At 51.5% G+C, this 22,451-nt stretch overlaps 2 protein-coding genes across 2 annotated transcripts in view; both read right to left on the reverse strand.

Annotated features, from left to right (window-relative positions):
• LOC127035326 (complement C3-like) overlaps window positions 1-22,451 on the reverse strand; it is a 190,556-nt gene that overhangs the window by 12,149 nt on the left and 155,956 nt on the right. The gene's annotated exons all lie outside the window — the stretch shown is intronic.
• Window positions 1-22,451, reverse strand: part of LOC127035327 (A.superbus venom factor 1-like) — a 116,764-nt gene that overhangs the window by 12,021 nt on the left and 82,292 nt on the right. The window contains exons 28-37 of the mRNA XM_050925060.1: window positions 19,341-19,491; window positions 17,691-17,854; window positions 10,011-10,169; window positions 8,646-8,793; window positions 7,336-7,387; window positions 7,051-7,138; window positions 4,199-4,288; window positions 3,647-3,752; window positions 2,214-2,303; window positions 353-439 (exon numbers count right to left, since the gene is read on the reverse strand). Of these exons, the coding sequence (XP_050781017.1) occupies window positions 353-439; window positions 2,214-2,303; window positions 3,647-3,752; window positions 4,199-4,288; window positions 7,051-7,138; window positions 7,336-7,387; window positions 8,646-8,793; window positions 10,011-10,169; window positions 17,691-17,854; window positions 19,341-19,491 (1,135 nt within the window). The remainder of the gene's footprint in view (window positions 1-352; window positions 440-2,213; window positions 2,304-3,646; window positions 3,753-4,198; window positions 4,289-7,050; window positions 7,139-7,335; window positions 7,388-8,645; window positions 8,794-10,010; window positions 10,170-17,690; window positions 17,855-19,340; window positions 19,492-22,451) is intronic.

A 22,451-nucleotide genomic window follows, 5' to 3' on the forward strand; every position in this document is an offset into this window, starting at 1 on the left:
GACTTGGGCCAAGCAGCAGGCGGGACACTAGCCTGCAGAGGGTGCTCCGGAGGCTGGAAACACTAATTCCCTGAGATAACCAGCAGGAGATGCCAAAGGGGTGAGTTGCGCACCATGACAGGGGGGCAGATAAATTCTTAGGGTTAGATTGAATCTTAAACAGTCATCTGATCTTGTTCATTTCTGGGCGCTTAAGCCCCCAAAATCTCATCAGGTTTCTGTCCTAGCAGATCCAGACCTTACCCCTGATTCAGCCTCAAAGGCAAACTTTACAATCCAGATAGAATTCCGAACCCTTTCTCTGCGCTCTCCTCATGGAGAGAGACTCCACAGATCCAAATCACACATTTACCATAATCCACTCCAGGCTGACAGGCTTCCTCCATTCGTCTGTTCAGGGTGATGGGACCCTCTATCTTCTGCTGCATGAAGCAGCTTTCTATGGGGAAGGAAGATGGGTAGAGAATCACCAAGGGAGACCATAGTTTCAGCTCTGTTATTAGTGACCCACAGGTGCCCACCTATTTGAATCCTGAGTGTGCCGCATTAACCCACACAGTGACAGACCCACCTCCTCCGACAAGGGAGTGGCCATGAAGCCAACCACCTGTCATTTTATGGGGTGTAGGTGCTGACACCATGGGTGCGCCAGGGCTCAAGCACACATGGGGAAAAAAAACGGGGTGCTCAGCACTTACCAGCCACAGCTGTTTGGCAGCTGGCAGGAGGCAGGAGGCATTTGGCAGAGTGCAGGTGGCAGGGGCCTCGGGGGAGGGGGCAGAGCGGGGACAGAAAGTGGCAGAGCAAAGGTGGAGTCTCAGGGAAAGGGGCAGAGTGGGGGTGGAGCAGCCACCAGGAAAAGTAAAAGTCAGTGCCTGGGTTATGGGACACAGTAAAAGAAGAAACAAGAGATGGAGGGGTAGGTTGCAGGGTCCAAATGAGCAGACAGATCCTGAGCAGACAGACTCAGACAGCTCTGCAAAGGAATCAGTAGATGTTGCCCAGAGGAACTCTGCCTGGGTGTATGAAATAACCAAGGACCATAAATAGGCCTGGCAATCCCAGCTAACTTCCTTCTCTGCACTGATGGATCTCTGCCTGGGTCAGCGCCAGGAGGAGCCTGGTCACAGGACTTAGTGGAGCCGCAGATGGGGAATCAAAGGTGATGGGAAGGACAGATCCGGAGACTGAGCGCCTCTCTGTATGCCTGGCAGACAGCAGGGCTACAGCAAGTTCCCCACTGAACAATGGTCCCACCAGTGGGTCTCCATCCTCTTCTAGAGGATCCTTTTTTAAGAGTCAGTGAGGAGCAGAGCCTCCATGGCTCATTCAATACTTGGCCTCTGTGCTGAAACTGACAGTGGGGGGCTGAGGGGTGCCAGCTATGGGTATCCTGGAATGAGAGGGCCCAGATATTTTAAAGAAGTGCCTGACTTTGTGTCACCCCTCCCCGAGTGGACTCCATGGATCAGCTGGCTTGGTTCAGCCCCCAAACGCTGATGGGCAGAGAGCAGGAACTGACATGTCCTATACCTGCTCCCTCCCGGTGACCCGGCTGGTTAGAGAAATTCTGCTTCTACGTCCTGCTACCAGCTCTCCTGTGATTGGTGGGTGGGGTTGCCATTCGAGAAGGGAGGGACCACAAGTGAGGGCAGGTGGTCAGGGAGGGTGGAAACTCTCTGTGAATGCAGGGAAGGAGGGATAGGAGAGGGAGTGAAGGAAGATATTGAGACCTCTGCAGGGGTCAGGGGCAGGCTTCAGGGTGGGTTCTGGGGGTTACTACCTCCTCCAAGGCCCATTCCAGCCCCTCTGGGTTCCGTTCCCTGGCCCAATTCCAGGCCTTGTAGTCCCTTCTGGATCTTCTCTTGCCTCCCCTCCCCAGGCATGCATGAGTTCATGTGGGGGTGCATCCCCCACATATTCCCACTGAGGGTACCCTCACCCCAACCCTGGTTCCACCATTCCTGTATGTGGTGGTGTGTAGCAGGGACACAGCCGTCCAAGAGTCAGAGCTCCAGGTTGGGGGACAGACATAGGGACCATTCTGTCTCTGCCCGCCATGAGCCTGTTTCGCATGTGAGAATCACCCAGAGCCCACAGGGAAGGAGGGCCCTGATTGGTTGCTGGGGGGGGACCTGGGACTTCATGTTTGCTGGTAAAGCTGACAGGGGAGCCCCCACCCGAGATGTAAGCAGAGACAGGACTCTCCTTACCTTCTGCACACCGGCAGATGCCACCGTGACAGATCATATTGAAGAGCCCGCTCTGGTTAGATGGGTGGTAGAACTTGGTGCACCGGTCATCTAGAGAAGGATCAGAGACACGGATCATTCCCCATCCCGCAGAACAACGGCCACGGATTACAGCACCTAGGAGACAACCCTGAAGCCCTTACTCAAGCAGAAGTCCCACTGGGTGACCCTGGGGAAGAGAGCAGCAGTCTGTGGGAATGACTTTCTTAGCTATAGGAAACCATCAACTTGAAATGATGGGCTGGTGCTTGTTGGAGACACCCTCTTAATCACGCTAACAGCAAATTCACCTCTGGAGGTAAAACGGGGGGAGAGGGCAAGTAGGATAATTACTGCCTGTAGTCAGAGGTTCCTCTTATTTTGTCTACCTTTGTTTGGGTGTGTTGAGGCGATGAGCATGACCATATATTTCCAGCATGGGGTAATATTGGAACAGGAGGAACTGGGAGGTGGGCAGTAAACCAGACTAGATGATCAGGATGGTCCCGTCTGGCCTTAAAGTCTATGAGTCTAAACCCCCTGTGTTCTAATCCAGTAGTTCTCAACCAGGGGGACACATACCCTAGCGGTACCCCAGGGGGTATGTTAACTTATCTAGATATTTGCCTAGTTTTACAACAGGCTCTGGAGCCCTGCACTGGGACTGGGATCCCGCAGGGCCTGTTGCCATAATAGTGGGATAAAAATTCAACAAACAATGCAGGAGCAGCTGGGAGTGGGAGTAGATATTGTGGGTCAGGATGGGAGCAGGATTGAAAAAAATAGTCCTCATTTGCCGCCAAAAATATGAACGCCCCAGCCAGCAACCCCTGCTCTCTGGCCTCTCAGCTCCGAAGGCCACGCTCCCACCAGCGACAGCTCATGCCACCTTATCTTCTGCGCTGCTGCTGGCAGGGTCTGCCTTGAGAGCTGGGAACCTGGCCAGCAGCTGCCGCTCTCCAGCCACTGAATGACACGACTCATAAGTGAAAACAGGCGCACGTCTCACACTGAAATATAAATCCAATATTTATATTCTAATTGATTTATTTTATAATTACATGGTAAAAAATGAGGAAGTCAGCAATTTGTCAGTACTAGTGTGGCTGGGACACTTTTGTATTTTTACGTCTAATTTTGTAAGCAAGTCATTTTTAAGTGAGGTAAACTTGGGGCACGCACAACAAATCAGACTCCTGAAAGGGGTACAGTAATCTGGAAAAGTCGAAGGGAGAGTGAGCTAGTGTAGAGCAGGAGACTGCAATTCAGGACGCCTGGGTTCTATTTCCAGTGCATCCCCTCTGTTACACGGGGACAATAATACCTAAGTACTGCAGCAAAAGACTGCAATGTAACCCAGAGCAGAATTTGAAGCCATGGTGCCTTGAATGATGAGGAGAGCTGCGATCTGTTACCTATGGTGTAATAGTCGTACACTGTGACAGATGCTGGCTGAATGAGCCTCACTTCGAAAAACTGATGAGCTTTAAACTGCAGGCATTCATCCTCTCTGTGAGAAACCTGGGTGGGGGGGAAATAACAGGATTGCTTAGGCTGAAGGGTGACTGGATGGAAGAAAGAATGAAAAAGAATAAAAGAAAGGGAGATGTTGGGGAAAGAGAAAGTGAGGCAGGTGGAGGAAAGAAGAACTAGAGAAGTGAAAGGAACAAGGAAAGAAGAAGTGAATGGCAGAGAGAAGCAAATTCAACCTCAATGTTAGATGCTGCATTTCCCATTAAAGTCAATGGACCTACATCCACATACACCAGATGAGGATCTGGCCCATTCAGTTGCTCCTAGTGGAAAGCCTGAATCTGGACCAGTGAGTCAAATTCAGCCATGGGTTGCAGTTTGTCAACTTGCTGAGGTCTGTGGGGATGCCAGGGTGTATCTGGGAGTGCAGTTTGGCTTAGCAGGCGCCCATGAAATTAACATAGGATCAGAGAAGCCCCTTGTCAAGTCTTTACCTTGTCCAAGTAGATCCTGAGGTTGCCTCTGTCAAGAGGGGCTTTGTCGATTTCATACTTGGAAATGTATCTGTTGACCCCTTGGGAAAGCTAAATATGAATAAGAAAAACAAGCAGCATTGTGGGTAAGGCAGCGTCTCTATGAAAGTCCTGCAGCTGGGCGAACCCCCCCACCATCATCTCACTACATGACCCATTGGTGTCGTGTTTGTGATCACGTCTCCCATGCAGATCATATCATGGAGGATACTAGCCTACTACTTACTCCACACCTAGGGTTGCCAGGCAATTGGTTTTTGAGCGGAACATCTGGTTGAAAAGGGACCCTGGCAGCTCCAGTCAGCAGCACAGTGTGGCTATGACAGGCTCCCTGCCTTTCCTGGCTCTGCACAGCTCCCGGAAGCAGCCAGTATGTCCAACTCCTAGGCTTAGGAGTGGCCACAGGGGCTCTGCGCACTGATCCCACCCCAAGCGACAGCTCCGCATTTTCTATTGGCCAGGAACTGCAGCTAATGGGAGCTGCATGGGCCAGGCCTGCGGGCATGGGCAGCGCACAGAGCCCCCTGCTCCCCCTGCCTAGGAGCCGGAGGGACATGTCATCACTTCCAGGAGCCACCTGAGATAAGTGCTGCCTGGCTGGAGCCTGCACCATGACCCACCTCCTGCATCCCAAGCTCCTGCCGCAGGTCAGAGCCCCCTCACACAGCCTAACTCCCTAACAGAACCCGCTCCCCTTATCCCCTTCTGCATGTCAACCCATTGCCCCAGCCTGGAGCTCCCTTCTGCACCCCCAAATCCTCATCCCTGGCCCCATCCTAGAGCCCACATCCCCAGCCAGAGCCCTAACCTGCTCCCTGCACCCCAACCTCATGCCCCAGCCTGGAAACTCCTCCTGCACCCTGCACGCCTCATTTGTGGCCCCACCCCAGATCCGGCACCCCTAGCCAGAGCCCTCGGGCCCAGTTCTCTTTTAAACCCTCTTATAGTCCTAGCGTTCACAACCTTCTCAGGCAAGGAGTTCCACAGGTTGACTGTGTGCTATGTGAAGAAGAACTTCCTTTTATTTGTTTTAAACCTGCTGCCCATTAATTTCATTTGGTGGCCCCTAGTTCTTGTATTATGGGAACAAGTAAATAACTTTTCCTTATTCATTTTCTCCACACCACTCATGATTTTCTATACCTCTATCATATCCCCCCTTAGACTCCTCTTTTCCAAGCTGAAAAGTCCTAGCCTCTTTAATCTCTCCTTATAGGGGACCCGTTCCAAACCCCTAATCTTTTTAGTTGCTCTTCTCTGAACCTTTTTGAATGCCAGTATATCTTTTGAGATGAGGAGACCACATCTGTACACAGTATTAAGATGTGGGCATACCATGGATTTATATAAAGACAATAAGCTTATTCTCCATCTTATTCTGGAACCCATTTTTAATAATTCCTAACATCCTGTTTGTTTTTTTGACTGCCACTGCACACTGTGTGGATGTCTTCAGAGAACTATCCATGATGACTGCAAGATCTTTCCTGATTAGTTGTAGCTAGATTAGCCCCGATCATATTGTATGTATAGTTGGGGTTATTTTTTCCAATGTGCATTACTTTAAATTTATCCACATTAAATTTAATTTGCCAACTTGTTGCCCAATCACTTAGTTTTGTGAGATATTTTTAAAGTTCTTCACAGTCTGCTTTGGTCTTAACTATCTTGAGCAGTTTAGTATCATCTGCAAACTTTGCCACCTCACTTTTTACCCCTTTCTCCAAATCATTTATGAATAAGTTGAATAGGATTGGTCCTAGGACTGACTCTGGAGGAACACCACAAGTTACTCCTCTCCATTCTGAAAATATACCATTGATTCCTATCCTTTGTTCCCTGTTTTTTTAACCAGTTCTCAATCCATGAAAGGATCTTCCCTCTAATCCCATGACAATTTAATTTACATAAGAGCCTTTGGCGAGGGACCTTGTCAAAGGCTTTGTGGAAATCTAAGTATACTATGTCCACTGGATCTCCCTTGTCAACATGTTTGTTGACCCTTCAAAGAACTCTAATAGATTAGTAAAATAAGATTTCCCTTTACAGAAAACAAGTTGACTTTTGCCCAACAAGAATGGCGACTGTACATCACTCCCTTTCCAAACTCCTTCTCAAAACTCCTCTGTTAGTGGCCCCTGTTCACCGACACCAATGCTAGAAACATCCCTGGGTTTCTTTGCTAAACTTCACCTTCATTTTATACCCGGGCAGCAATTCACTACAATGATTCCTTCAGGGCCTGGATTTTTGTGCAGCCTCTTTTTTTATATCCACAGTTCTTCAGGCCCAAATAACTGCATCATGTAGGTCAGAGGATCTAAAGGGAAATCATTTTTTTTAAAACTCTGGCCCCACTGTACAAGAGACTATATCAAATGCAGTCTGCTCTGGCATGCACAGTCAAATGACAGCAGCCTCTCAGTTTGCTATCCAGTAAAGCAGGATTGAACTGACCTAAACTTGTATGGCCAGATTTTCAAAGTAGCCTGCGCAACCTGCAAAATTTGCCCAGGGCCCTGTTTGTGTCTGTGAATTTGGACATTGGGCTCATGGCTTATTCATCCCCTGGAATCTCCTCTATGAATGCCCCAAAACTGCCCAACGGAGATGACATTCCGTCCCCGATCTGGAGAGAACTGGTTGCGGTTTCCTAAAGCTGTTACCAATCCTTAGAGCTGTCTGGTCTCCCTCCAGGTTTAACCCTGGAGCCTGACTATTCATCTGCTGCATTGGATTTTCTCATCTGAAAGCCCCAGTTGAGCCACTGCATTGTTTATTATGTTCCCTGTTCTCAGATTACACTGACGTACTCTCTTAAGATCTTCCACGTCCGGTGAGAAGCCAGTGAGCATGGAGACATTGATGATGGACATTGTGGCATCAACCACACCAAGGAACCTAACGAGGAGAAGAGAAAATACCCTTTTGATCAGAATTCATCACTTGAACATTGATTTTTGCGATCGCTCCACAAGCTCCTGTTGCTTAATTATAACTTTTTTGCCCATAGAAAAAAATCATAGCCAGGATTCTCAAGCTACCCCCTGCATCAGTCCATCTATTTATCATCTGTCATTAAAGGGCATTATTCTCACCTGATGCAGATTTTAATATAGACTGAACGCATGGCTCCTTCTGGCTTCTTAACTGGAAACATTGCAGAAGACAAAAGGAATTAATATCTCAGTGTAAATTTCATGCCAGATAAACCCTCTTTTTTTTTTTAGGTGTACTATCATGGCTTAGTAATCAAACAGGTCCTAGAGTAGGTGTGAAAAATCCCTCAATAAACCTCCTCTCCCCTCCAGCAATCCATAAATAATTCTTCCCATCCCTGGCACACAAACTAAAAAGCCTCTCCCAGCTGAGTGGCACAAATGAAATATAGTCTAGGGCAGCGGTTAGCAACCTTTCAGAAGTGGTGGGCCAAGTATTCATTTATTCTCTCTACTTTAAGGTTTGGCATGCCAGTAATACATTTTAACGTTTTTAGAAGGTCTCTTTCTGTAACATATAACTAAACTATTGAATGTAAAGTAAATAAGGTTTTTAAAATGTTTAAGATGCTTCAATTAAAATTAAATTAAAATGCAGAGCCCCCGAACCGGTGGCCAGGATGTGGGTAGTATGAGTGCCACTGAAAATCAGCTCGCGTGCTGCCTTCGGTCTAGGGTTAGCAGAAAGAGGAGACAAACAATGAGAACTCGTGGGTGTGAATTTGGACAGCTGGGAAAGTTAAGAACAATTTACAGCTGGCTCCCATTTCTGTAAAAGCAGTGCCAAAATCCTGGATCCCTCTATCATATGACCACACATTAGACCAGCATATTTCCCGCTACTGGCCAGCCCTAGCAATTATAACAATCAGCTACTCCCAGGTAAAGGAAGTTGCTCCTTTAGACCAAGCCACAGAAGCTTGTGTTTTGGGTGCTGAAGATCCTGACTTCTATCCCATGCTGATTTCACACCCATGCTGTCTGGAAATGTGTGCACTGGAAGTATGGGTCTGTAACCAGACTTCCTGGCATTGGCTCATCTCTGCTTTAGAGGGAGACAATACTCAGAGTAGCCGACCTGTGTTCCCATCCACATCCGATGCTCCAACTCTGCTGCTAACAAGTGCCAGGATGAGAGAAGGCAGCATCTGCTCCCTCATCTAGAAGGACCCTGCATTGGTTGCAACCTAGAACATGTAGTAGCTGGAAATATTATTTAGTGCCTGCCCTACGGGTATGATTTTGTAGGACTTGGGAACTGGGAGAGTTTGAAGAAACTTCACAAAAATACTTTCCAAAGTTAAGAATGTGATTGCAGAGATGGTGGTTGGTTGGTGTAAATCCGCTGCTGTCCATGATCTGAGGACTGACAGCAAGCCTCAGAAGAGAAATGATAGGCGGTTACTTACCACCCCGGGCTTCTTTGACTGATACCCTCAGGTCAAACTTCTTACACTGAGATTCATCTTCCTTTAGCTTTGCGTTATAAATGATCGTTACTGTTACTGTTGCTTGTCCAGTTCCTTCTGCCTTCACAGTGAAGTCTTCATTCATGAGCTGTTAAATTAATCCAAAGTTAATTTTCTTTTGTACTGGATTATTATTATTATTTATTATTTAAAGACAGGGCAAATGAAGCTAATGAAGAAAATGAAGCTGATGAGATTGACAGTCACTCACCCGGAGGGGCTGTGGGGACTCTGCAGAGACAATAGCAGGAAGGAGAAAAAAGGTTACTTCCCAGGCAGTAACTCTTTGATCTCCAGACGTATTGCTTCTCCAGAACCAAGCCTAAATAGCAACCCATCCCCTCCTACTTCTGGATTCAGCTCAAAACCACACACTCCAGGTCACTAACCCTGGAACAATTTACCTTGGGATGTGTGAGGCAAACTCCACCCAGCCCAGGCTGCTCACTCAGCTGCAGCGACCCACCCCTCCAACGGAGCCTGCAGTGACTATCCCTGGTCAGGGCCCAGGCCAGATGACCTCCAGGCACAAGTATTTCACTGTCCCCATTAGAACTGAGAGTTACTCTGAAGAACAGTACTAGTTGGCTAGGGACCTTCCTTCGGCCTTGCAGTGTTACAGACTCCTCAAGCTTCTGGCCTGCCCTTGATCCAGTTCCTGTTCCTGCCCCAGCCATGCCCGAGCCTTGTTCCAGCCCACTTCAGCTTCCTCTGTGCCCTGCTCTGACCTTGCTCCAGCCCCGCTCCAGCCTGCATCCGCCTCCTGGCCCCCCAGGCCCTTGGACTGATTCCAACCTGGCTTTCACCATTGGCCTGCATCCAAACTCTGACGTCAATCCTGATTTGGCTTGTCTGTGGATTCTGACCCGCGGCCTGTCCCCAGATCCTGATTTCAGCATTGCCCTTGGTCCAGTACAGAGTCTACAGCCAGCTCCAACCACCAGGCCTGACTGCCTAGAACCTAGGGCCTGACAGGATGTGGTGGATTCTCCATTACTTCAAGTCTTTAAGTCAAGACTGGATATCTACCTAAGAGACCCCTCACAGCTCAGCTAGAACTTATAGGCTTGATGCCGAAATTGGTAGGTGAGGCTCCAGCCTGTGTCATGTTGAAGGTTAGACGATGATCATAAAGGTCCCTTCTGGTGTTAAAAATCTGAGTCAAAAGTGTGGATACATGTGGATCTGCTGCTGGGAACATGAATGCCCCTCCCTTTCCCAAAAGGGTTTTGATAGGAGGTTCTAGTCAAATCCCCTTTCTCTATAATTAGTGATGTCTACTAATCACACAGAGAAGCATGATACCTCTGCTGTTCTGGCCACTAGAGCGTTCTCATTTGAGATTCTGTACTTTATAGGCGTAGCACGATGTGACAGGAAAATAGAAACGAACAAATTCATGTCTTTGTGCTGCGGAATGTCTATCCAGTACTGCGCAAGAGCCTGGAACACCATGATGGTCGCCTAGAACACCAGGAAAAAGACAAGAGGGTTACACCTTATTGTCCTATTGCACTGAACATCTGACACCTCTTAAATAGACTCTTTTAAGGAAGAGGAACCAAAAGTACAATGAAAGAAAATACCAGGGTTCCACTGGGTGTCACGCAGGCAAAGGGTTATATAATAATATTACCTGGCTCCTCTGTAGTATGTTTCATCAGTAGATCTCCAAGCATGTTACAAAGCAGTACAATATTTTTATTCCCATGTTGCAGATGGGGAAATGGAGGCACAGGGCAGGAAGTAACTTTCCCAGGATCACCCAGGAAGCCAGTGGCCAAGCCAGGAATAGAACCCATGGTCAATAAATATATTGTGCATGGTTAATTAGCTTCCCATTGCTCCTAGCTATTAACAGGGGCCAATTGTCAGCTGGATAGAGCGCAGCAAGACATTGGCTCCTTCTATGTATATGTAACCCACACACATCCACAGGGTGTGGTGCTCTGTCCCTTCTAGTGGCACTGAGACCACTTAGAGAGATTAATGAGTTTGATCCCACCCACCGACAACTGGAGTCTATCAGTATTACAAATGGGGGCTAGTCTGGGAGTCAAATGCAGGACCTCTTGCTAAATGCATGAGCCTCTCCTGCGTGAGCTAAAAGCCATGTGGCCCTTAGCTAAGGCTGTAGCAGACACATTAATCTCTCTCTCTGAGTGGTATCAATGCCACTAGAGGGGACAGAGCACCATACCCAGGAGGTGTGTAGGTTACATATACAGAGACATCTATGCCACGCACAGCACAGTGTTAGAGATAGAACACATGGCCTGTGACTCAGAAATACAGACCACTCCCATCTGAGCTTGCAGCATCCTTTTAGGTAGAGAAAAGACAAGCCTCAGTATCAAGGAATGTAAAGGGGCTTCTCTGCTGAGGCTGCTGGACACAGACAGACCCTATAGTTCCTAGTGGCCCCTGTACTCCAGGGAAGGGAGGGATATCTGAGGACACTCCATCTTTATTTAGCTGTCACTAGCAGTAGGGCTTTTATCCTCCCCAGTAGGTTGTGTAAGCACAGTTTAATAAAAAATCCAAAAAACATAACCTTACAGTTCTACTTAGAGGTGGATAAAACCCAGACTGATTCAGATTAGTCATGATCCACCATGGCTTTGTCATTTGGACTCAGACCATTGGTCCTGCACACCCGGTACTCTTTTTCCAGACCAATGGCCAAAAAAAACAAATGCTAGAATGAGTCCAGACGCGTGTGTGTTTTTGCCCATGGGAAGAGAAGGCCTATAGACTCCCCGAGACAACTCACTGTCTTAAAGAGAAGCATGTGCTGTGATGCAGTAGGGACTGTCTGTGTGGGGAGTGGGAGAGCAGGGGAGGACTTTAGGAGATGGACGATGCCAGAGCCTGTAACCTGAGCTAGGTAAGGGAGGGGAAAGGTCAAACACCTTTGCCCGGGAAGGGGAACAAAGGAAGGGAGTGGCAGGAGGGAAGCAGTTTGAGTTTGGGCTTGGGGCTGTGTGGGCGGAATTCAGGGTATCCTAGCTAGGATCTAAGCACCCTGAAAGTCCAGAAGGACTCGGTGGAGGGGTCCTGACTGTGCCTGCAAGCTCTGCTGTAACCTGTGTTCCTGTTGTCCAATAAACCTTCTGTTTTACTGGCTGGCCGAGAGTCACTGTGGGTCCCAGGAAGAGGGGTGCAGGACCGGACTCCCCACACTCCGTGACAACTGGTGGCAGTGGTGGGAGATACTGCACCCCGTGGATGGCGCTTCCTGCAGTAAGTGACTGGGGAGCAGTAAAACAAAGGGGTGGTTAACCCCTGGGAGTGTGTGCCCAGTGAGAAGGACTTTGCAGTAACAGGGTCCCCCGGGGGATTACAGCGAGCGGTCCCAGGGGCGGAGGAGTCTGCAGCTCGACCCTGGCAGAGAGGTGGTGACCTCACGAAGGGCTGGTGCACTAGGGGTCCCCCTGAAAACCGTGGGGAGCGGCAAGCACCCCAGCCTGTGAGTGGCCAGCAGGAAGATGTATGCCAAGCGGCGCAAGTGTGACCTGGTGGAGCTGTGTAAGCAGAGGGGGCTGCACCCAGGGAGGCTCAGCAAGGACCAGCTGATTTCCCAGCTGGAGCAGGGAGACCGCATGAATGAACGGAGCCCTGTCTCTGAGGGAAGCAGCCGAGAAGATGCAGCGCAGGCACCAGTGACTGTCCCTGCTGGGAGTGGTCAGCCGGCAGACGAGGGCTTCCCGAGACCCCCCCTTCCTAGGCGTAGAGGAAGGGCGGGGAGGAGCCCAGTGTATACCGAGGGCACCGTGACCCCCCCAGCCAGCAGGGGAGCCCCACGGCGAAGCTCACCCCCCAGCAGGGGATCCTCCCGGCAACGCTCAGCATCCGTGGAGCGGATGCGGCTGGAATATGAAAGGGAGCTGAGACGGGAGGAGCTCGAGTTAAAGAGGCGAGAGCTGGAGGAGAAGGCGAAACAACGTGAACATGAGCTGGAGGAGAAGGCGAAACAGCGTGAACATGAGGAGAACCAGCGTAAACATGAGGAGAACCAGCGCCAGCGTGAGTGGGAGGAAAAGGAGAAACAGCGTAAACATGAGCTGGACCTGGCCCGGCTGAGGAGCAGTGAGGCCCCGGCTGCGGTGAGTGAGGGGGGACCCAAGCCTACAAAGAGCTTTGATAAGCACTTGCTGCCCCGGCGTAAGGAAGGGGAGGACATAGATACCTTCCTGACGGCTTTTGAGAATGCCTGCGAGCTGCACAGGGTTAACCCTGCAGACAGGATTGCAGTTCTCACCCCCTTACTGGACTCCACAGCCGTGGAGGTGTACAGCCGACTGAAAGGGGCGGAGGCAGGGGACTATGAACTGTTCAAACAGGCCCTGCTCCGCGAGTTTGGGCTGACTCCTGAGATGTACCGGAAAAAGTTCCGGAGCCAGCGTAAAACCCGTGAGGTCACATACCTACAACTGGTCAACCGGGCGCAGGGGTATGCTCGCAAGTGGACAGCTGGGGCCCAAACTAAAGAGGACCTGCTTGACCTATTTATACTGGAGCACCTGTACGAGCAGTGCCCGTCCGACCTGAGGCTGTGGTTGATAGACCAGAAGCCGGAGAACCCGCAGCATGCAGGCCAGCTGGCCGACCAATTTGTGGACAGTCGGGCAGGGGATGGCAGGGAGGAGTCTCGAAGGAGCAGGCCTGCCTCAACGCAGAGAGAGAGTCATCATGGGACCTCCCAAAGGGGGCCTATGGAGAACCCCCCCAAAAGGGGAACATCCAGCGGCAGGTCCCTCCGACCCACTCAAGGGGACCCACGAGATATGGGCTGCTATCGCTGTGGCCAACGAGGTCACATACGGGCCCAGTGCCCCAAGCTCAGGGACAGACCAAGCAGACCCAACCCGCAGAGGGTGGACTGGGTAAAAACCCAATCGGAGGAGGAGCTACGTTCCCAGGAAAGGGGGGTTGGCAACATACCACCTATGGATGCTCCCGGTTCCGGGTTTTTGGTTTACCGGGTGGGCGCGGGGCTGCCCCTCCGGAAAGAGTGCATTGTTTCCCTGGAAGTGGATGGGAGGAAGGTCACTGGGTACTGGGACACGGGCGCAAAGGTGACGCTGGCCCGGCCCGAGGTGGTGGCCTCAGATCGGATGGTGCCCGACACCTACCTGACCCTGATGGGCGTGGGCGGGACCCCATTCAAGGTACCCGTGGCAAGGGTACACCTGAAATGGGGGGCCAAGGAGGGCCCCAAGGATGTGGGGGTACACCAATATTTGCCCACTGACGTGTTAATGGGAGGGGACCTTGAGGACTGGCCTAGTAACACCCAGAGTGCCCTGGTCGTGACTCGTAGTCAGAGTCGGCAAATGGCACTGCTCCCCGACAACGGGGAAGGTACTCGACCTGAGGTGCAGGCCCCTAACTCAGGGAGCGGGGAACGCCCAGGGGCACGGTGCAGAGAGGCTGCGGCCTCAGACCCAGCCAGCAAGAGAGAGCCGGTCCCCATTCCTGTCCCAGCTGCTGAGTTCCAGGCCGAGTTGCAGAAAAATCCCTCCTTGCGGAAGCACAGGGACCGGGCTGACCTTAGTGCGGTACAGACCATGAGGAGAGGTTGCAAGGAGAGGTTCCTGTGGGAGAAGGGGTTTCTGTACCGAGAATGGGCTCCCCCAGGGGAAGTAAAGTCATGGGGGATCAGGAGGCAGCTGGTGGTTCCCCAGAAGTTCCGTCACAAGCTGTTGTACCTGGCCCATGACATCCCTCTCGCAGGGCACCAGGGAATCCGGCGCACCAGGCAGAGGCTGCTACAGAACTTTTACTGGCCTGGGGTCTTTACCCATGTCCGACAGTACTGCCAATCCTGTGACCCCTGCCAGAGGGTGGGGAAGGCCCGGGACAAGGGGAAAGCGGCTTTGAGGCCTTTACCCATCATAGAAGAACCTTTCCAGAAGGTAGCCATGGACATAGTGGGACCTCTCAGCAAGACGACCCGGTCAGGGAAGAAATACATCCTGGTGGTCGTGGATTTTGCCACTCGCTACCCCGAGGCGGTGGCCTTGTCCTCTATCGAAGCAGACACAGTGGCAGATGCGCTGCTGACAATTTTCAGCCGGGTGGGGTTCCCCAAGGAGGTCTTAACGGACCAGGGGTCCAACTTCATGTCGGCCCTGCTCCGGTCCTTATGGCAGAAATGTGGGGTCCAGCACAACTGGGCCTCAGCGTATCACCCCCAGTCCAACGGGCTGGTAGAAAGGTTCAACGGGACGCTGAAAATGATGCTAAAAACATTTATGAACCAGCATCCGCAAGATTGGGACAAGTACTTACCTCACCTGCTGTTTGCGTACAGGGAGGTACCCCAGGAATCTACTGGGTTTTCACCTTTCGAACTGTTGTATGGAAGGCAGGTAAGGGGGCCCCTAGACCTGATGAGGGACGAATGGGAGGGGAAGGCCGCTCCCGAGGGAGAGTCAGTGGTGGAGTATGTCCTGACCTTCCGGGAAAGACTGGCCGAGCTCATGGGCCTGGCCAGGAAGAATCTGGCCCGAGCCCAGAGGAGGCAGAAGGTCTGGTATGACCGCACAGCACGAGCCCGTACCTTCGCCACCGGGGATCAGGTGATGGTTCTTATCCCCGTGAGGAGAAACAAACTCCAGGCCGCCTGGGAAGGGCCCTTCAAGGTTATCAAGCAACTGAATGAGGTAAACTATGTGGTGGAGCTGTCAAACCGGGCACATCACCGTCGGGTGTACCATGTGAACATGATGAAACCATACTATGACAGGGGGAATGTGGTGTTGGCCGTGTGTGGACATTGGGAGGGGCAGGGAGATGACCCCTTAGTGGATCTATTCCCTGGGACAAAAGCTGGTTCCCCCCTGGAGGCGATTCCCCTCTCTGAGCAACTGACCCCGGGCCAGCACGCTGAGATCAGAGGGGTGCTGCATCTGTACCGACAGCTGTTTTCCAACCAGCCTGGACGCACTAATTTGACTGTCCACCGGGTGGAGACTGGGTCACATCCCCCTATAAGATGCTCCCCTTTTCGGGTCACTGGTAAAACTGCCCAGGATCTTGAAAGAGAGGTCAGGGACATGCTGGCTTTGGGGGTGATCCAGCCGTCTTCCAGCCCTTGGGCCTCGCCAGTGGTGCTAGTCCCCAAGAAGGATGGGTCAATCCGGTTCTGTGTGGACTATCGAAAGCTCAATGCCATCACCGTATCTGATGCCTACCCTATGCCCAGGCCTGACGAGCTCCTAGACAAGCTAGGAGGTGCTCGGTACCTCACCACTATGGATCTTACCAAAGGCTACTGGCAAGTGCCGCTGGACGCAGATGCCAGGCTGAAATCGGCCTTTATCACCCCTCTGGGGCTCTATGAGTTTCTGACCCTGCCCTTCGACCTCAAGGGAGCGCCAGCCACCTTCCAGCGCCTGGTGGATCAGCTACTGAGGGGGATGGAGAGTTTTGCCGTGGCGTATATTGACGACATCTGCATCTTCAGCCAGACCTGGGAGGACCACATGTCCCAGGTTAAACAAGTCCTAGACCGACTCCGAAAGGCTGGGTTAACCGTAAAGGCTGAGAAGTGCAAGGTGGGGATGGCCGAAGTATCTTACCTGGGCCATCGGGTGGGGAGCGGCTGCCTGAAGCCGGAACCAGCCAAGGTGGAGGTGATCAGAGACTGGCCTGCTCCCCAAACCAAAAAGCAGGTACAGGCCTTTATTGGGATGGCGGGGTACTATCGAAGGTTCGTGCCCCACTTTAGTGCCATAGCCGGCCCCATCACTGAACTATGCAAAAAGGGGAAGCCAGACAAGGTGATCTGGACTGAGCAGTGCCAGGAGGCTTTCCGGGCGCTGAAGGAGGCTCTGGTTAGCGGCCCAGTTCTGGCAAACCCAGATTTTGACAAACCCTTTATGGTGTTCACTGATGCCTCAGACACGGGACTGGGGGCAGTGTTAATGCAGAAGGATGAAAAGGGGGAGAGACACCCCATCGTGTACCTGAGTAAGAAGCTGCCAACCCGGGAACAAAGCTACGCAGCCATCGAGAAGGAATGCCTGGCCATGGTGTGGGCCCTTAAGAAACTAGAGCCATATCTCTTTGGGCGACACTTCACCGTGTACACCGACCACTCTCCCCTGACCTGGCTGCACCAGATGAAAGGAGCCAACGCCAAGCTCCTGAGGTGGAGCCTGCTCCTGCAGGACTATGACATGGACGTGGTCCATGTGAAAGAAAGTGCCAACCTAACAGCGGATGCGTTGTCCCGGAGAGGGGGCCCTGAACTTCCCCAGGTCACTGGGCAGAGTGACCCCGCTCAGTTCAGTCTCGAAGGGGGGAGAGATGTGATGCAGTAGGGACTGTCTGTGTGGGGAGTGGGAGAGCAGGGGAGGACTTTAGGGGATGGACGATGCCAGGGCCTGTAACCTGAGCTAGGTAAGGGAGGGGAAAGGTCAAACACCTTTGCCCGGGAAGGGGAACAAAGGAAGGGAGTGGCAGGAGGGAAGCAGTTTGAGTTTGGGCTTGGGGCTGTGTGGGCGGAATTCAGGGTATCCTAGCTAGGATCTAAGCACCCTGAAAGTCCAGAAGGACTCGGTGGAGGGGTCCTGACTGTGCCTGCAAGCTCTGCTGTAACCGGTGTTCCTGTTGTCCAATAAACCTTCTGTTTTACTGGCTGGCTGAGAGTCACTGTGGGTCCCAGGAAGAGGGGTGCAGGACCGGACTCCCCACACTCCGTGACATGTGCTCACACCCATAACCTTGGCAGGATGGAGCCTCTAGCGAGAAGATTCAGTCATACTCCTGTGCTGGTCTCTGCCTTAGGTTAACAGGGGCAAAGACCTGATAAGTCACGTTGCCCATCTCCCAGGCAATGCAGGATTGTTCTCTACTGGGCATTCCCCAGGGCTTTCTACAATGACTCAAGTGATCGGAATCCCATCCCTTCCGATGGGAGACCTGCCCACAAAACAGTATTGGAAGGATACACGGGACTATAAGGATCATACTCACTTGGGTAGATCCATATCCTCCTCCGTAGTAGTTCTGCTCTCTCAGCCATTTGACTATGGGACCGGCCAACTCATACTTCTTCATTTTCAGCAAGGCCAGCAAGGCGTACGAGGTGCCCTCCATGTTGAAGTTGTGGGTGTTTGGCTCTTCCCAGCGATTTCCCTCTAGGCAGCAGCAAAGAGGGCAAGCTAAAGGACTCTTCCCAAGGACATCCACTCATTCTGATCAGACCTGACTGGACTATACCATCGCCTGACTCCTTCTCCAACTTTCCACATGGAGGATGAGTAAGTCGAACGGATTGTTGCCCCTTTTAGGGATGAGCAGCTACCCAATATTTGGGGTCTTGGAGGACTGTTTCAATTAGGATGAGGAATTGGTGATAGGTCTCTGGTACATTCTCTGATGTAAACCTGATTGCTTACGAAAATGCACAGAAAGTCTCGTTTTCCCTGAGTTTGAGAGAAAGCAACAGCAGGCAACTTCCTTGCTGAGAAATCCCCAAGTCTGCCTCTGAAGTGAGTTCTAGGCCCAACAAGCAATGTCTCTCTGCTTGTTTCATAACACTTCTCCAGGCTTTCAGCTGGTTTCTGCCTCTAACGCACAGGGTGCAAAACCAACATGCTAACCTCTGTGTTTGCAGTCAGAGAAACCCCTCAGCCCACATGCCTTAGCTCTTGACCTGCTGTGTTCCTTGGGCAGTCCCTACATTGTTTTTAGCTGTGTCTACTGCAGAAAGAGTCTTGATTGCTCCCTCTACTGAGTCTGAAAGAGTGCCTGGCACAGCCATTAACTTGAACAAGGGCCTGGTCTACACTTAAAACTTAGATTGTGATTGCTGGGTCACTCAGGGTATGTGAAACATCTGCACACGCACCTCCTTCCAGAGTGCTATAGCTATGCCAAACTAACCCCTAGTGCAGACACAGCTAAGTCAATGGAAAAATGCTTCAATTGAGCTAGCTACCATTGATCATGGTGGTGGAGTTCCTACAGAGATGGAAAACCCCTTCCATTGGTGCAGTCTGCGTCTTCAATAGCGGGTGATACCGGCATAGCTGCAGCACTGTAGCTTTGCCGCTCTAGTCCCTGCATTGTAGACATGGCCAAGGTCTGTGACTGTTTTGGGATCAAAGACCCACCTGGCACCTTTCAACATAGCATTGTTATATCTAGACAACAGCTTCGTCCTGCCCTGTTTTAACTATCCCAAACAATGAGGCAAACTCCATTTTCTTTGTGGGTAATATTATTCTCTATCCTCTGAAATTCCCCTTTGCTCAGTTTCATCCAGTTACATCCTCTTGAGCCATCGTTTTCTCTCTCTTTCTCTTTGAGGTTTACATCCTTCAGATACACGTACAGAGCTCTCAGATTCCTCCTGAGGTCAAGTAATACCATACATCTCTGCCGCATCCAGATCTCAGACAGATTGGTGTAAATCTGGAATAAGTCCACTCAACCCAGGAGAGTTACTCTGGATTTATACCCAGTCCGATCAATCTCAAATCTGGCTAAAAGGAACAAATCTATGCCCGTAATTCATTCCTCATAAATTAATCCCTCTCCAAACTCCTTTGCTTTTCTTCCCTGAACCCCATCCTGACTTGCCCACATCTTTCAAGTAGTTGATAAGATGCCCTGATTTACCTTTCGAAGCTCTCATGAGTGTCTTCTCGGTGTTCAGTTTCCCCACCATCGCTAAGGCATAGGACGCAAGAGCCACAGTGTACGGTCTGGTTAGAGACTGGTACCTTTGGGCTAAGTAGTCAGCGGCTTTGCTGATGCTGCCATCCAAACTCTAGGAGGTGACAAAGAAAACAGAAGAAAATCAAACTCGTGGGTTAGGCTGAGGTTTCGGGTAGTGTTAATGCCGAGGAGGGGTGCAGGATTGAACATGGGACCTCTGGAGCTAAAAGCATGAGCCTCTATTGCATGAACTAAAAGCCTGAAGGCTCTAGAGCAGACTCATTAAGCTCTCTCTACATAGTCTCAGTGCCACTAGCTGGGACAGAACACCACACCAGGAGGTGTGTGGGTTACATTAACACATTACGAATTCATGTGGCTTCCAGCTTTATTTAATTTCACAGTGAATTTTGTGCTGGTGAAAGACGGAGAAGGCTGAAGACATGGAAGAGAGATGTTTGAGGGCAGCGAAAGGGGACATTTCTGGACCACATGGAGAATGTCAGCAGGAGTGAAACCAACGTCTGTGGCAGAGCTGGCCCTAGCCCAAATGGCACCCCAGAGTGTCTTTGGAGTCCCCCCCCTCTATTTGTTAATTTTTTGAATACCTTATTTTTTATTGCATTTGTAGCCCATTTCACGGCTTCGATGCACGATTCGCATGTATGATTTATCCCTATCATACAAGATGATAAATTTGCACACTAGGAGCTGTAAGTCTGTATTTATTCATGCCATATATAAGCAAATAAAAAGTTTCCTTTAAGCTTATAGAAACAAAGCTTATAGGTCCAGAACTTTCTAGTAGGTTAGTGAAAAATGAATCCATATACTGAATACTGGAAATATCAATTGTCCTTTGTCTCTAACAACAAAAACAGCACCCTGAGCCCAGCACTACCCCCCAAATCCAGCACCCGAGGCAGTTGCCTGGATTGCCTGCCCCCAAAATCTGGCCCTGGTCTGTGGTATCAGACAGAAGCTGCAAGAGAGGAGGATGAGGTGATGTGGTGGGCACATACAAAGAGGGGATGAAGAGAGTCATAGGTGCTGACTCCATGGGTGCTCTGGGGCTCAAGCACCCATGGAAGAAAATAGAAGGTGCTCAGCACTCACCAGCCACAGTGGTTCTGCCCCGGCTGGCTGTCGACCAAGCCCCCCGGGGCTGGCCGCTGATTAGCAAGCAGCTGTTGGGAGGCACTTGGGGGAGGAGATGGAGATGAGGGAGCGGCAGGCTGGCGTGGGGGGACTTTGAGGGAGGGGCGGAGCAGGGCCAGGAAGAGGCGGACCAAAGATGGGACCTCAGGGAAGGAGGCAGAGTGGAGATGGGGCCTCAGGGCAGAGCAGGGGTGGAGCACCCACTGGGAAAAATAAAAGTCATCACTTGTGAAGGGAATTTTGTTAGGGAGGCGTTTGAGAGTAACGTTTACAGGCAGAAAACAAGAGGATGGCCAAGAAAATAGTGGAAAGAGAGTGGACAGGAGGACAAAGTGCATATGGAAAAAATGTAGGACTGGCAAACCTGAAGAAGAAAGATGGAGGCAATTCTGGAGGATGGCCTCGTTTAGCCCCACGAATGGTACAGCGGCTGAGCAAGCCTCCCCGGGATGAGAGAGGGTAGTGTTGTCCCCATGTCCCACTCAAGCTGGTTTGACCAGGATCTAGGATCTAATAATACCAAGCTCTTATATCACACTTTTCCTCAGCGCTTTACAAAGGAGGTCAGTCTTTTTAGACCCAAATTACAGAAAAGGAAACTGAGGCACAGAGTAGGGAAGTTATTTGCCTGAGGTCCCCCAGCTATTGTGGGATGAGAACTCAAGTCTCCTGAAACCTAGTCCAGGGCTCTGCCCACTAGGCCCTGCTGCCCTCACCCTCCAGATGACTGCCTCTCTCCTCATGCCATACTGCTACAGCTGCAGTCAGCTGGCTCCCCCTCACTATAAAAGAGAGGGGACAGCCCTGGTGGAGTGAGCCGTAATAGTAGATGGAGGAATCTTCGCCAAGTCATTACAAGTGTAAACACACGTCATGAAGGCTGCTCTGGCTCCTGGACAGCACTGCCATGGCATGGCTCCAGCAGGGACCAGGGCTCGCAGCCCCGCCCCCTTACCATGCGGTTCTGACTCAGTGGAGGAGCTCAGGCCCTGCTGGAGCCACACTGCTGCAGCGCTGTCCAGGGCTGCTCCTGATGTGGCACGCTGAGGCGATGGGGGAAGGCAGATGCGGGGCCGAGGGCTCTGCGGGGCCTTGGGCAAATTGCTCCACTTGCCTGTCATCTGGGTGGCCCTGGTCAGGAGAGGATGAAGAAGACGCTACTGGCAGGAGTGGTTCCATGGTGGCTTCTGGATTTTCTGGGACTGGTTCACCCCGAGTCCCAGGTGTAACCTCCACTGGGAGTGGGGTTGGATCTGGGTTTTGCAAGGGATCCTGAGGTGGAGCAGTGCCGAGATGGGGTGTGGTGCCGAGATGGGGTGCGGTGCCACGCCATAGAGTGGTACCGCTATATAGAGCAGTGCTGGTCCATCGAGCAACGACTGGGGAGTGCAGTCTGAGGTTGATGCGAGTGCTGCTGCGAGGTCACAGATCGGGATCTGAACCTTGAGCAGGACCACGACTTGTCAGCTGATGACCACCTCAAACGGAAACAGCTCCTAGGGTCGGGTTTGAGAGACTGGTGCCGCGAGTCAGACCAGTGCCACGAGTCAGACAGGCACGGGGCATACGTACGGCACCGGGACGCGGTGGGCGCCAGGACTCGGAGTGATGCAGAGATCCTGGTCGGGGGGTAAATGGGCCAAACATAGTGGGTTTGCCTCTTGAAGGTGCTGGGCTTTGGGGTAATGGAGGCCTCGAGACTGGAGACTTGGGCGCCATCATTTCTATAAGTCCCCCAGTGGCCTCAGACGTTTCTGGTGTGGAGGGTAGCATCACCTCCTCCACCCGCAGCTGTGGGGAGTCCAGGAGTGCTGGGCTTCCTGGGGAGGCGGGAGCCCATGGGGGTTGAGCCTAACCAGAGGGTCTGTCGGCCTTAGGCCCACGCTCTGCAGCATGCCCTGCCGAGGCTACGGT

The sequence above is a fragment of the Gopherus flavomarginatus genome, chromosome 16, assembly GCF_025201925.1.
Source record: "Gopherus flavomarginatus isolate rGopFla2 chromosome 16, rGopFla2.mat.asm, whole genome shotgun sequence".
NCBI classification, from domain to species: Eukaryota; Metazoa; Chordata; order Testudines; family Testudinidae; genus Gopherus; species Gopherus flavomarginatus.